The sequence below is a fragment of the Girardinichthys multiradiatus genome, chromosome 15, assembly GCF_021462225.1.
Source record: "Girardinichthys multiradiatus isolate DD_20200921_A chromosome 15, DD_fGirMul_XY1, whole genome shotgun sequence".
NCBI lineage: Eukaryota > Metazoa > Chordata > Actinopteri > Cyprinodontiformes > Goodeidae > Girardinichthys > Girardinichthys multiradiatus.
Genome location: NC_061808.1, coordinates 26,564,938 through 26,578,602, shown reverse-complemented (window position 1 = coordinate 26,578,602; position 13,665 = coordinate 26,564,938). Strand labels below are relative to the sequence as shown.

General features: G+C 40.7%; 2 protein-coding genes across 5 annotated transcripts in view; one reads left to right on the top strand and one right to left on the bottom strand.

Moving 5' to 3' along the window:
* mfsd2b (major facilitator superfamily domain containing 2B) overlaps nt 1-10,271 on the bottom strand; it is a 42,062-nt gene extending 31,791 nt beyond the window's left edge. The window contains exons 1-3 of one of the 2 annotated variants that reach the window (XM_047387450.1): nt 10,090-10,271; nt 4,978-5,054; nt 1,508-1,727 (exon numbers count right to left, since the gene is read on the bottom strand). The gene's annotated coding sequence lies outside the window, so the exon portion shown is untranslated. The remainder of the gene's footprint in view (nt 1-1,507; nt 1,728-4,977; nt 5,055-10,089) is intronic. The other variant, XM_047387451.1, reaches the window with a different exon arrangement.
* An 87-nt stretch (nt 10,272-10,358) lies between these two features.
* atad2b (ATPase family AAA domain containing 2B) overlaps nt 10,359-13,665 on the top strand; it is a 118,385-nt gene continuing 115,078 nt past the window's right edge. For 2 of the 3 annotated variants that reach the window (XM_047387893.1, XM_047387892.1), the window contains exon 1: nt 10,370-10,453. Coding sequence is in view for 1 of the 3 variants with exons in the window: in XM_047387894.1 (XP_047243850.1) it covers nt 10,451-10,453 (3 nt within the window). In the remaining 2 variants the exon portion in view is untranslated. Of the gene's footprint in view, nt 10,454-13,665 lie in introns of all 3 variants that reach the window. The other variant, XM_047387894.1, reaches the window with a different exon arrangement.

Genomic DNA, 13,665 nt, shown 5'->3' with positions numbered 1-13,665 from the left:
ATCATGGGCCTCTTGGCTGCATCTCTGATCAGTCTTCTCCTTGTTCGAGATGAAGGTTTAGAGGGACGACCGGGTCTTGGTAGATTTGCAGTGGTCTGATACTCCTTCCATTTCAATATAATTGCTTGCACAGTGCTCCTTGGGATGTTTAAAGCTTGGGAAATCTTTTTGTATCCAAATTCTGCTTTAAACTTCTCCACAACAGTATATTGGACCTGCCTGGTGTGTTCCTTGGTCTTCTTGATGCTCTCTGCGCTTTGAACAGAACCCTGAGACTATCACAGAGCAGGTGCATTTATACAGAGACTTGATTACACACAGGTGGATTCTATTTATCATCATCAGTCATTTGGGACAACATTGGATCATTCAGAGATCCTCACTGAACTTCTGGAGTGAGTTTGCTGCACTGAAAGTAAAGGGGCCGAATAATATTGCACGCCCCACTTTTCAGCTTTTTATTTGTTAAAAAAGTTTGACACATCCAATAAATTTCATTCCACTTCACGATTGTGTCCCACTTGTTGTTGATTCTTCACAACAAATTTGAATTTTATATCTTTATGTTTGAAGCCTGAAATCTGGCAAGAGGTTGATAAGTTCAAGGGGGTCGAATACTTTCGCAAGGCACTGTAAATGAAACTTTCAGGACATAAATAGACAGTGGCAGCTCTTGCATTGATCGGGCCGTGGGAGAACACCCCCACAATTATCCCAAAAACAGTAACTTTTCTGTGTATAACTTTTCAAAACCATTACAAGAAACAATGGCATTTTATATATTTTTTGATACTGGTATGACATCTCATTGGAGACAGCAAAAAAAAAAAAGAGAAAAATGTTTTTAAAAATTTAAATTTTGCCTGCAAAAACACAAAAAGAGCTTTTCCAAAGCTTTTGGAAAATCGTTGCTTCTCTATCTCCCCACAATTATTAGTATTATTCACATGTTTTAACTCCATATTTACATATTTATTTATAAGGCCTGTAATAATACTTTCAGCCAATCAGACAATCCACAATGTTCCCAAGAACAAATGGAGATGGGATTTTACCAAACGTTTAGGGGAAAGCTAACTTTTAACATATTTCAAATAAAGGTTAAATAAATCATGAAATGTTCTTTTAAAAAAATATGTAATTATTGTAACATATTTTGGTCAAAGTATTAAAATTTTTAAACTTGACTCGTTTTAAGGTGCTCCTAATGCCAAAGCATATAAAAGCTATTTTGTGTTTTTGCATTAACAAATAAGTTCTTGTGATGTCCCCCACGAGATTTCACCCTGAGTGATGAACCATCTGGCCGGTTAAAAAATCCTAAATATAAATATACCAGAAATACACATGCATTTCATTTTGCTCTGTAAGACATGCTTGAAGAGCATCCAGGAGCTCAAATCCGACAATGTCCCATGCAGGAAGGTGCTCATCTCTATCTTTTCCTTCTACAATTGAGTGCAGCTGATAACACCGAAGGCTGCGAGAAGCTGCGGCGTCATCTTACCTCGGGCTGATAGCAAGGCTGTAGTCGCGGCCGCCGTCACGTTTGCGGGTTGGAGTCTGGTCTGCGCGCCGATCCGACAGTCAATCCGAAGGGCAGGATGAGAAGGAGACTGCGGAGGATGGAGATGATCTGCGCCGCTCCAATCCTACCTCCTTCCAGCAGCTGAGAGTCAGTGTCGAAGAAGCGCCCCACGGCGGCCGCGGTGGCGTATGACACGTGCCTGCGCGCGTGTGCGTGTGCGCGCGGTTGAGGAGATTATGGGATGATTAATCTCCAGCAGAAGTTTCTGTTGTACATCATCAACTTTTTTGTTGTCGTTATTGTTTTTATGAGGCAGAGAAAGAATTAAATATGTAATCTGTGCTCTGGTTTGCTTTGAGTTGAATCCCTATAGAAACTTCAGCTGAAACCAGATGTATACATACTGCACAAAAATTAAATATTAAATCAAACTAAACTTTTCACATTTGGATCAGCAGAGATTATCACAGTGTGCTAAATGCCAGAATACTGAGGGCAACTTTTTTTGGCAATTTGTATTTCTTTCTACAAATTAAGAAGTTTACATACACTAAAAGGACTAAAGCTTATTAACAATGTGTTAAGGCCTCTAATAGATTAATTCACAACATCTGAGTTAAAAAGGGGCACACATGTGATGTAATGCCCCAAACATACTGCTTTTTAGTATGACATCATGGAAAAATCAAAACCAAATCAGGCAGTATATTAGATAGAGAAATGTGGACCTCCATTACTGCAAAATTAACACAAACGCCAGATTACAGTTTGCAAAATGCATTAATGGACAATGTTCTTTAATTTTTTTTGGAGACATGTCCTGTGGTCTAATGAAACTCAAATTAAAGTGAATCGTGCTATGAAGAGTTTTGCTGCAAGAGGGACTGGTGCACTACACAAAGTAAATGGTATGTTGATGAACAGACATCTCAGTTAAGCTTGGGCACAAAGGGATGTTCCAAATGGACAATAACACTAGGTACACTGCCAAATAGTTACAAAGTGGTTGGAGGACAACAAATCAATATTTTAGAGTAACCTGCACAAAGCCCAGTTCTAAGTCCCATAAAAAATGTGGGCAGAGCTGAAAAGGTGTGTGAGCAAAGCAATTTACCAATCTGACCCAGTATCACCGTTTTCTTAAGGAGTAATTGGCCAATTTTCACCAAACTACTGTTAAAACCTTTTTGGAAGGATGCCCACAATGGTTGACACAAAACATACAGTTTAAAAGGCAATGCTACCAAATACTGAAGAAATATATGTAGACCTTTACATTCGCAGAAAATGAAAAACTTTTTTAAAGAAATTTGGATAATCCTTACTGACCTAAAACAGGAAAAGTTTAGTTTGTTTTAATATCAGATGGTGAGAGAAAAAGAGGCATTTGTCTTTTACACAGTGTAAATAAATATCTACTTTTAACCATATGTGCCAGATCTTGATAAAAATATGTGGTGCCTGTTTTTAGTGCCTGTGGTAAGGTGTTGGCTGAGTATTATGTTAAAAAAAAACATCTGGTCACACAGCTACGGGCAACAGATCATTTGTGCACTCTTCCCCAAACCGTTGAGATTCCATTCTACATCTAATTGTTCCTGCTGAAGTTGTCGTTGTAAGTGGTATGCAGATAACAGGCCTGCTTGCTTTCATTTCACTCAAGAGGAAAAACCTGGCGTGGTGGAACATTGGAACATTTAGCGGAAGAGGTGTTCAAGAAACTACGTTCACAACCGAGCACTCAGGTTTCCAGATGTGTAGGTCCCACATTCAGTAGTGCCATTATTATTGTTCCTCTTGTAAAAGTGTCGTGTTTTGTCAAGTCAGACTGTTGACTGAAGTCTTCAGTACTGTTTACAGTACCCTGCAAAAGTATTCACACTCCTTCACCTAATTCACATTTTGTTGCATTACAGCTACAAACTCCAATGGGTTTTACTGGGATTATATTTGACAGACCAATACAAAGTAGTTCACAATTCTAAAGTGAAAGGAAATAGGATACCTTGTTTGTTAAATATAAAAAATCCAGAGCAGCCAATTGCAATAGAGCCCACCTGTATGCATTTTAAGCTCAGTATAAATCCAGCTGTTCTGTGAATGCCTCAGAGGTTTCTTAGAAAACATTTGCGAACAAACAGCATCATGAAGACCAAGAAACACAGCAGACAGGAATACAGGAATACAGTTGTGGAGAAGGTTAAAACAATGGTGCAAGCTAAAGCACAGTTCATTCCATCATTTGTAGTTAAAAAGACTGTAGACTGTATGGAGCAGCTGCAGTGATCAACAGCTCAGGTTGGATAATCTGTTGACAAGAACAACAACTGATTTGGTTAATCCAGTAAGGGCCCAACTGAGGTTTGACTGGTTTTGTGGAATGCATTGTAAAATGTGTACCACTGAGTACAAGAAGGTCCCAACTGCCATGCATAGATGTATTTACTCTTGATGTACTCCTGTAGTTGGGCCACAGTCACAGGTAATTTCCCTCAACATTTAGGTTGCAATTAGGTGGTTTAAGGGGAAAGGGGTGTGGTGCCCATCTCCAGCAGTCATTGGGCAAAGAAGTGGGGTACACCCTATCTCAGGGCACACAAACCATCAACCATATGCATGAACGGACACTCATTCTTAAGGACATAGTAACCAATTCACTTTAGAGGAAGGTGAAGTACCAGGAGACATTCCACGCATGCATGGGGAGAACATGAATACTCCATGCAAAAATACCCTAGCCAGGATTCAAACCCAGGACCATCTTGTTGGGGTCGGGTGGGGAGCGTGGCACTAACCGCTGCCCCTGCTAATATCTGTAAGGATAAAATAAGGCCCAAAAGAAAAAGAAGTTAAGCAGAAGAAGTAGTTTATTTCCATAGAAAATGTGATGTGAAATATCAGCAAGTATGCAGTTGAAAACTAAGGCAGTTGTCATCTTTAATGTTCTTTTTATATTAGGTTGTAAAATAAGAACAATTTTGTTTAGTTCTACAGTGGTCCATCTCTGTTGTCCCGATTTAGTCATCCATCTGAAATCGAATTTTATTATTTATGTCATCTGGTAGACTACTATATATGAGATATGTATAAGACTTGATGCTAAGACCATAAAGATATATTGAAACAAAAAAAACGTCACCTGTTTTCCCAAAACCTTAAAACAAAACGTTTTATGGTTTTGGGAATTTATTGAATTTAGCAGTTCTATTTGTCATGTATTTCACAAATGTGGCCTTGGTGTAACTATAGCAAGATGAAAGTCATTGTTTAAAGAAGAGTCATACGACGTCCCCTTTAAAGTTTGCCACAAGCCATTTAGAAGAAAAAGCAAACATGTAAGAAGGTGCACAGGTCAAATAAGACCAAAGTTTTGCTTTTTAGCCTACGTACAAAACGCTGTGCGGTGGAGAACTAATACTGTACAGATTATTTAAACACAATATACCCACCTTGAAACAAAATGGTGGCAGAATGATGCTTTGGGATGGGGGAGTTGTTCAGAGTTTTAAGGGGAAGGCAGATAGACCTAAAAAGTAACGACAGGAGAAAATCTGTTAGAACCTGCACAATGAGACTGGTTCAGAGGTTCACCTTTCAGCAGGACAACAGCCAGAACTACAGGGGTTGGACAATGAAACTGAAACACCTGTCATTTTTGTGTGGGAGGTTTCATGGCTAAATTGGACCAGCCTGGTAGCCAGTCTTCATTGATTGCACATTGCACCAGTAAGAGCAGAGTGTGAAGGTTCAATTAGCAGGGTAAGAGCACAGTTTTGATCAAAATATTGAAATGCACACAACATTATGGGTGACATACCAGAGTTCAAAAGAGGACAAATTGTTGGTGCACGTCTTGCTGGCGCATCTGTGACCAAGACAGCAAGTCTTTGTGATGTATCAAGAGCCACGGTATCCAGGGTAATGTCAGCATACCACCAAGAAGGACGAACCACATCCAACAAGATTAACTGTGGACGCAAGAGGAAGCTCTCTGAAAGGGACGTTTGGGTGCTAACCCGGATTGTATCCAAAAAACATAAAACCACGGCTGCCCAAATCACGGCAGAATTAAATGTGCACCTCAACTCTCCTGTTTCCACCAGAACTGTCCATCGGGAGCTCCACAGGGTCAATATATACGGCCGGGCTGCTATAGCCAAACCTTTGGTCACTCATGCCAATGCCAAACGTTGGTTTCAATGGTGCAAGGGGCGCAAATCTTGGGCTGTGGACAATGTGAAACATGTACAGGTCCTTCTCAAAATATTAGCATATTGTGATAAAGTTCATTATTTTCCATAATGTAATGATGAAAATTTAACATTCATATATTTTAGATTCATTGCACACTAACTGAAATATTTCAGGTCTTTTATTGTCTTAATACGGATGATTTTGGCATACAGCTCATGAAAACCCAAAATTCCTATCTCACAAAATTAGCATATTTCATCCGACCAATAAAAGAAAAGTGTTTTTAATACAAAAAACGTCAACCTTCAAATAATCATGCACAGTTATGCACTCAATACTTGGTCAGGAATCCTTTTGCAGAAATGACTGCTTCAATGCGGCGTGGCATGGAGGCAATTAGCCTGTGGCACTGCTGAGGTCTTATGGAGGCCCAGGATGCTTCGATAGCGGCCTTTAGCTCATCCAGAGTGTTGGGTCTTGAGTCTCTCAACGTTCTCTTCACAATATCCCACAGATTCTCTATGGGGGTTCAGGTCAGGAGAGTTGGCAGGCCAATTGAGCACAGTGATACCATGGTCAGTAAACCATTTACCAGTGGTTTTGGCACTGTGAGCAGGTGCCAGGGCGTGCTGAAAAATGAAATCTTCATCTCCATAAAGCTATTCAGCAGATGGAAGCATGACGTGCTCCAAAATCTCCTGATAGCTAGCTGCATTGACCCTGCCCTTGATAAAACACAGTGGACCAACACCAGCAGCTGACACGGCACCCCAGACCATCACTGACTGTGGGTACTTGACACTGGACTTCTGGCATTTTGGCATTTCCTTCTCCCCAGTCTTCCTCCAGACTCTGGCACCTTGATTTCCGAATGACATGCAGAATTTGCTTTCATCTGAAAAAAGTACTTTGGACCACTGAGCAACAGTCCGGTGCTGCTTCTCTGTAGCCCAGGTCAGGCGCTTCTGCCGCTGTTTCTGGTTCAAAAGTGGCTTGACCTGGGGAATGCGGCACCTGTAGCCCATTTCCTGCACACGCCTGTGCACGGTGGCTCTGGATGTTTCTACTCCAGACTCAGTCCACTGCTTCCGCAGGTCCCCCAAGGTCTGGAATCGGCCCTTCTCCACAATCTTCCTCAGGGTCCGGTCACCTCTTCTCGTTGTGCAGCGTTTTCTGCCACACTTTTTCCTTCCCACAGACTTCCCACTGAGGTGCCTTGATACAGCACTCTGGGAACAGCCTATTCGTTCAGACATTTCTTTCTGTGTCTTACCCTCTTGCTTGAGGGCGTCAATAGTGGCCTTCTGGACAGCAGTCAGGTCGGCAGTCTTACCCATGATTGGGGTTTTGAGTGATGAACCAGACTGGGAGTTTTAAAGGCCTCAGGAATCTTTTGCAAGTGTTTAGAGTTAACTCGTTGATTCAGATGATTAGGTTCATAGCTCGTTTAGAGACCCTTTTAATGATATGCTAATTTTGTGAGATAGGAATTTTGGGTTTTCATGAACTGTATGCCAAAATCATCCGTATTAAGACAATAAAAGACCTGAAATATTTCAGTTAGTGTGCAATGAATCTAAAATATATGAATGTTAAATTTTCATCATTACATTATGGAAAATAATGAACTTTATCACAATATGCTAATATTTTGAGAAGGACCTGTATTGTTCTCTGATGAGTCCACCTTTACTGTTTTCCCCACATCCGGGAGAGTTACGGTGTGGAGAAGCCCCAAAGAAGCGTACCACCCAGACTGTTGCATGCCCAGAGTGAAGCATGGGGGTGGATCAGTGATGGTTTGGGCTGCCATATCATGGCATTCCCTTGGCCCAATACTTGTGCTAGATGGGCTGCCAAGGACTACTGAACCATTCTTGAGGACCATTTGCATCCAATGGTTCAAACATTGTATCCTGAAAGCGGTGCCGTGTATCAGGATGACAATGCACCAATACACACAGCAAGACTGGTGAAAGATTGGTTTGATGAACATGAAAGTGAAGTTGAACATCTCCCATGGCCTGCACAGTCACCAGATCTAAATATTATTGAGCCACTTTGGGGTGTTTTGGAGGAGCGAGTCAGGAAACGTTTTCCTCCACCAGTATCACGTAGTGACCTGGCCACTATCCTGCAAGAAGAATGGCTTAAAATCCCTCTGACCACTGTGCAGGACTTGTATATGTCATTCCCAAGATAAATTGACGCTGTATTGGCCGCAAAAGGAGGCCCTACACCATACTAATAAATTATTGTGGTCTAAAACCAGGTGTTTCCGTTTCATAGTCCAACCCCTGTACAATAGAATGGTTTAGATCAAAGCATATTCATGCATTAGAATGACCCAGTCAAAGTCCAGACCAACATCCACTTAAGAAACTGTTGTAAGACTTGAAAATTGCTGCTCACAATCTGACTGAGTTGGAACGATTTTGTTAAGAAGAATGGACAGAAATTCTCTCTAGATTTGCAAAGCTGGTAAAGACATTTACCCCAAACTGTCAGGATCTGTCTGTGTGTCAGTTCCATTTTAATTTTTTTTTCAGCAGGTTCAGTTGGAGGGTGGAGCTGCGCGCTGCCTTTCACACCTGTGAGTCGTTAGGCTCGTTATGGCAGCTTCTTAAGGAGAGGGTTGCTGAGCATTCGACGCCTGAGTGTCGTCCTTTGTGGTACCTCAAGCCCTGTATCCTGTTCTTGTTTTACAAGCTCTCTGAGATCTTCTTGTGACCTAGCTCTGTTCCTTTTTAAGGTGCCTTCCTGGATCCTTCTGGTGGTTTCTGTGCAACCTGTTCTTGCTCTCCTTCTGAAGTTTCCCCGTTTGGATCGCAGGCTTACCATCACCGGGTTCTAGACGCTCAGCTGCCTAACCTGTCCGCCCTCCAACAAACTGCTTACCTTTTGGAAACACAGACCTTCCATCCAAAAACTACCACCCCTCCCGGACTCCATTCCTGCCAGCAACAGTAAGCCTTAATCACTCAATCCTCCTCAGAGGACGTTCCGCCGGAGCCGCCCTGAATTCCTCATTCATGTCATATCCCTTCTGAATAAATCTATTAAAACTTCCATTTGTCTCCTGAAAGTTTCTGCATATGGTTCAAGAAGCTCGGTAAAACTGTGACACAAACACTGATTCAGAAGTATGGAATACAAATGTACTTCGCACGTTTCAGATGTTTGTTAAAAACAATTGATATTCATTCCACTTCACAGTTGCGTTCTACTTTGCGTTAACCTATCAAAAAAAATAAATACATAGAAAATTGTTTGTGACAAAAAGGGACAGCCTCTAACCACTTTTGTGACCTGGGAGCGACTATGGCTTGCATTATGGCTTCTACCTCTATGGAGGTTTACAAAAGTTTGAAGGTTTAGCCATTTTTCTTGGCACAGTACAAACTGCTGCAACAGACCAACTACTGAATGTGTTCAATATGACAAATTATTTAGTTGAAATTCTGGATAAAATAGAGGTATCAGTACACTCATATAGTTACACACAGATACAGTGGCATCATTAAGTAACTTTGCTTTTAAGAAAACCAGACTCGACATAAAACAAGAGCTGAGCTGCAATATATAACCTATCCAATAAGCAACAAAAAGCAAAGACGGAGCGGTTCCTATCAAACATTTAGAACAGCTCTGTTCCTCAGCAAGAATAAAGATGCAGCCCAAATTATTTTATCTATTTTTTTCTTAAGAGTATTTAAATGAGGGCAAAAAATAATGTTCTGTACTATTTCGTTTAGAGCTTTGTTATCTTGTTTTAACTCTAAGAATGTGATTATTTTATGCAAAATATTTATGACAACAGGTCAGAGTGAAAGTGTAAAGCCTCATCCTGAAGGTCGTATGCTCTCCAACCATTTAAAATACGATACAATGTTTTCATTTTTTCCAGTGGCTTTTTTATTCCTATGTAAAAGGGGTAAAAAAGAAAATTAATGACAATAAAACTGTGCAGAGACTCACATTCTGTTCACACCAAGTCCACATGCATTAAAAGTTTAAAAAATGCAACTTCTGGCTGTTTGGGCAACAGGAGGATGCAAACTATAAATAACAGACTTGTTATGGTGTAATTAATCCCAAAGGGAAATTAAATAAAAACAATAAATTTATTTTCCACCTGATATGGCCTCTCATTGACCTATTTGCTGTTCCAACAGCGGTTTCAGGTAGAAAACGCTGTCAAAAGCTCCAGATCATATACCAACTTCAGCTTGTAACAACCACAGAACCCAGCTCTATATAGCTCAACTGTAACTTAAGGAACACGTTCAAAAGTTAGAAATTACTCTCAGACACTATGCAAATTAATTTAAACACAAACTAATCCATTTAAACATTTATCTACTTACGTTGGATCAGCTGTGGCGCATCCGTAGGTAGGTTCATTTCTCCTTTCCAGTGCATTTGATTAACTGCAGTACGAGGTCCATCAAAATGAAGAACAGCAGCCCAGGAGATGGGGTTATTGGTGTTATTTTTTAAATTCTTATGACCAATACAGAACATAAAATGCACCCCAGTTGGGTCTGCACATTGATGCTATTTTTGATCAAATTTTATGTTTTTTTATAGTTATTGAGTGTTTTTTTTTAGTAGTCACGGTAACTCTCCCTTCAGCAGTTGGCCCCCTAGGCAACCGCTTATGTAGCCTACGTCAAGAGCGGTCCCTGACTTCATGGGCTTTTAAAAGGAACTTTTGCAAGACACTATATGGTAAGATGAAATATTATCATTTGAATCAAGCCTGTCAAATCCTTTTAGGTTGATCTCTGAGGTAGATGGATCGACCAACAAAAATGCTACAGCTTTTATGTGTATGCATTAATGCAATGAAACAGTTGTTCAGGCCAAAACTGGCATCGCTCGGGCGTCTCCCTTTCTAATGCCACCCTGGTAAACTGCCCCTACAGCCCATTTCAAAAATATAGGCCATGGTGTTTTATAAAAGAACTGATAAGTGTTGAGCTGTTTGCCACATGATGTGTAAGTTGAACATTAGTGTTTTGTGCTTTTATTTATAGGTTTTATTTCTGATTTTGTGATTTCTTAAGATGGATCAGAAAAATGTGTCTTTTTTTATTACTTTTTCATGAAAAATGGTTTAACTTGAACACAAAACAATGTCTTTGTCTGTTCGAAGAGGAAAATATATTCCTTCTTAATGTTCATGTGATTTATGGTCTATAAAACCTTTGAATTTCCCAAAAACTACTTTCCTATGTAGATCCTTTAGCTGGAGATGTTTACTCTTCAAAGAAAGCCTTTAATCAGAGCATGACAACAAACATATCATGAAGACTTCAGTTCTGGGCCTATACCTCTTTAAAAATTCCAAGTATGCAGACCCTTCTTCCAAAACCACATCACTGACAGCAACAAAGGCGCCGCAGCAAAAAGGTCAGACATTTGACCTGTTTTAAAGCGGGTATGTTTCCGATAATGCGTGAAGAGGAATGTGCAAAATGAAAGCTTGGCTGCTGCACGAGTAAAAGGGTAATTTTGAAAGGAAATACAGGAGTTGAAGGAAAAGTAATTCCCTGCGTGCTTAGGGTTATTAAATATGTAGCACAAAGGAAATGTGTTCTCTTTTATTCTATGGCCAGACCCTATTTGGCTGCAGAGGACGGTGTGCTTAAAATCTCTATGTTTAGGTGAGGAAAAACTACAGGTACTGTATATGTATAGAAAGGAAAATACATTTTTAGCTAAGATTCTTCATCTGACCCTTACTGTTCTGAGGTCAGCTAATTTTCCACAGCCACGAGCCATCCTTACCCCACTCAACCAAACCACTGTGTTTTAAATATTCAAGATGGATAATGGTGTTCGCTCTTCTTCTGAGGTCGGGAAGAAAGTCTGGAGACAGACAGCAAAACACATACTTGTGTGCAAAACTACACAAGAGTCAAGTTGAACTTAACTTACAGCTTTTACACTCCTTCCTCATCACACAATCAGATGTTTTTAAGGACTGGCTTTCATTATTAAATGTATTAGCTCTGCCGTTGAAAAAGTCCCCCAAACTGTATGATTAGAGGAGTGATAGTTTTTGATATGGATGATGTGGCTCTCTGGCCAGGGCGCTACTGTGTTAGGGTGTGGCAGGACCACAAAAACAACAAAGCTATTGGTAATGAGAGCCCTCAACAAGTTTTCTCATTAATTCAAGACACTGTTGCTCATTGTACAGTTAATATGGAGTGGGTGCAACCGCTGTGTTGTGGACAGCTAAAGCTGGTACCCGATATTCCTATTCAGCCTTAAATTAAAGGGCTATTACCCTGTTTTTCACCGCCCATGGGCTGTGTTTGAATCTAAAAATCTAAAATAACCATGTTAGTTAAACCTCAACTGTAATATTTCACACTAAACAGAGATTAAAATTTATGAAACCTGATTTAGTTTGTGAGGAAAAGAGTTGTCTATGCCCAGTTTTCTATGGAAGCAGGAGGGGCTCCCAAGGCAGCATTCAGACCAGAACCATCACAGATTAGAGGACACCTCGATAAAAGATTATTATGCAAAATACACTGTAAACCTAAAACAAAAACTACATAAGCTAAATAGAATAAAGATTTTCTTGAAAAGGTATTGCCATATATTAAAGTTTGTTGTGCTGTAGTAAAAGGAAATCCCTGTAAAGGTTTTTACATACTAATCTTTTCTGCTACACCCGAGAGTGAAGAATAGGGATCCAAATTACAGATCCTTCTCAAAATATTAGCATATTGTGATAAAGTTCATTATTTTCCATAATGTCATGATGAAAATTTAACATTCATATATTTTAGATTCATTGCACACTAACTGAAATATTTCAGGTCTTTTATTGTCTTAATACGGATGATTTTGGCATACAGCTCATGAAAACCCAAAATTCCTATCTCACAAAATTAGCATATTTCATCCGACCAATAAAAGAAAAGTGTTTTTAATACAAAAAACGTCAACCTTCAAATAATCATGTACAGTTATGATCTCAATACTTGGTCGGGAATCCTTTGGCAGAAATGACTGCTTCAATGCGGCGTGGCATGGAGGCAATCAGCCTGTGGCACTGCTGAGGTCTTATGGAGGTCCAGGATGCTTCGATAGCGGCCTTTAGCTCATCCAGAGTGTTGGGTCTTGAGTCTCTCAACGTTCTCTTCACAATATCCCACAGATTCTCTATGGGGTTCAGGTCAGGAGAGTTGGCAGGCCAATTGAGCACAGTGATACCATGGTCAGTAAACCATTTACCAGTGGTTTTGGCACTGTGAGCAGGTGCCAGGTCGTGCTGAAAAATGAAATCTTCATCTCCATAAAGCTTTTCAGCAGATGGAAGCATGAAGTGCTCCAAAATCTCCTGATAGCTAGCTGCATTGACCCTGCCCTTGATAAAACACAGTGGACCAACACCAGCAGCTGACACGGCACCCCAGACCATCACTGACTGTGGGTACTTGACACTGGACTTCTGGCATTTTGGCATTTCCTTCTCCCCAGTCTTCCTCCAGACTCTGGCACCTTGATTTCCGAATGACATGCAGAATTTGCTTTCATCCGAAAAAAGTACTTTGGACCACTGAGCAACAGTCCAGTCCTGCTTCTCTGTAGCCCAGGTCAGGCGCTTCTGCCGCTGTTTCTGGTTCAAAAGTGGCTTGACCTGGGGAATGCGGCACCTGTAGCCCATTTCCTGCACACGCCTGTGCACGGTGGCTCTGGATGTTTCTACTCCAGACTCAGTCCACTGCTTCCGCAGGTCCCCCAAGGTCTGGAATCGACCCTTCTCCACAATCTTCCTCAGGGTCCGGTCACCTCTTCTCGTTGTGCAGCGTTTTCTGTCACACTTTTTCCTTCCCACAGACTTCCCACTGAGGTGCCTTGATACAGCACTCTGGGAACAGCCTATTCGTTCAGAAATTTCTTTCTGTTTCTTACCCTCT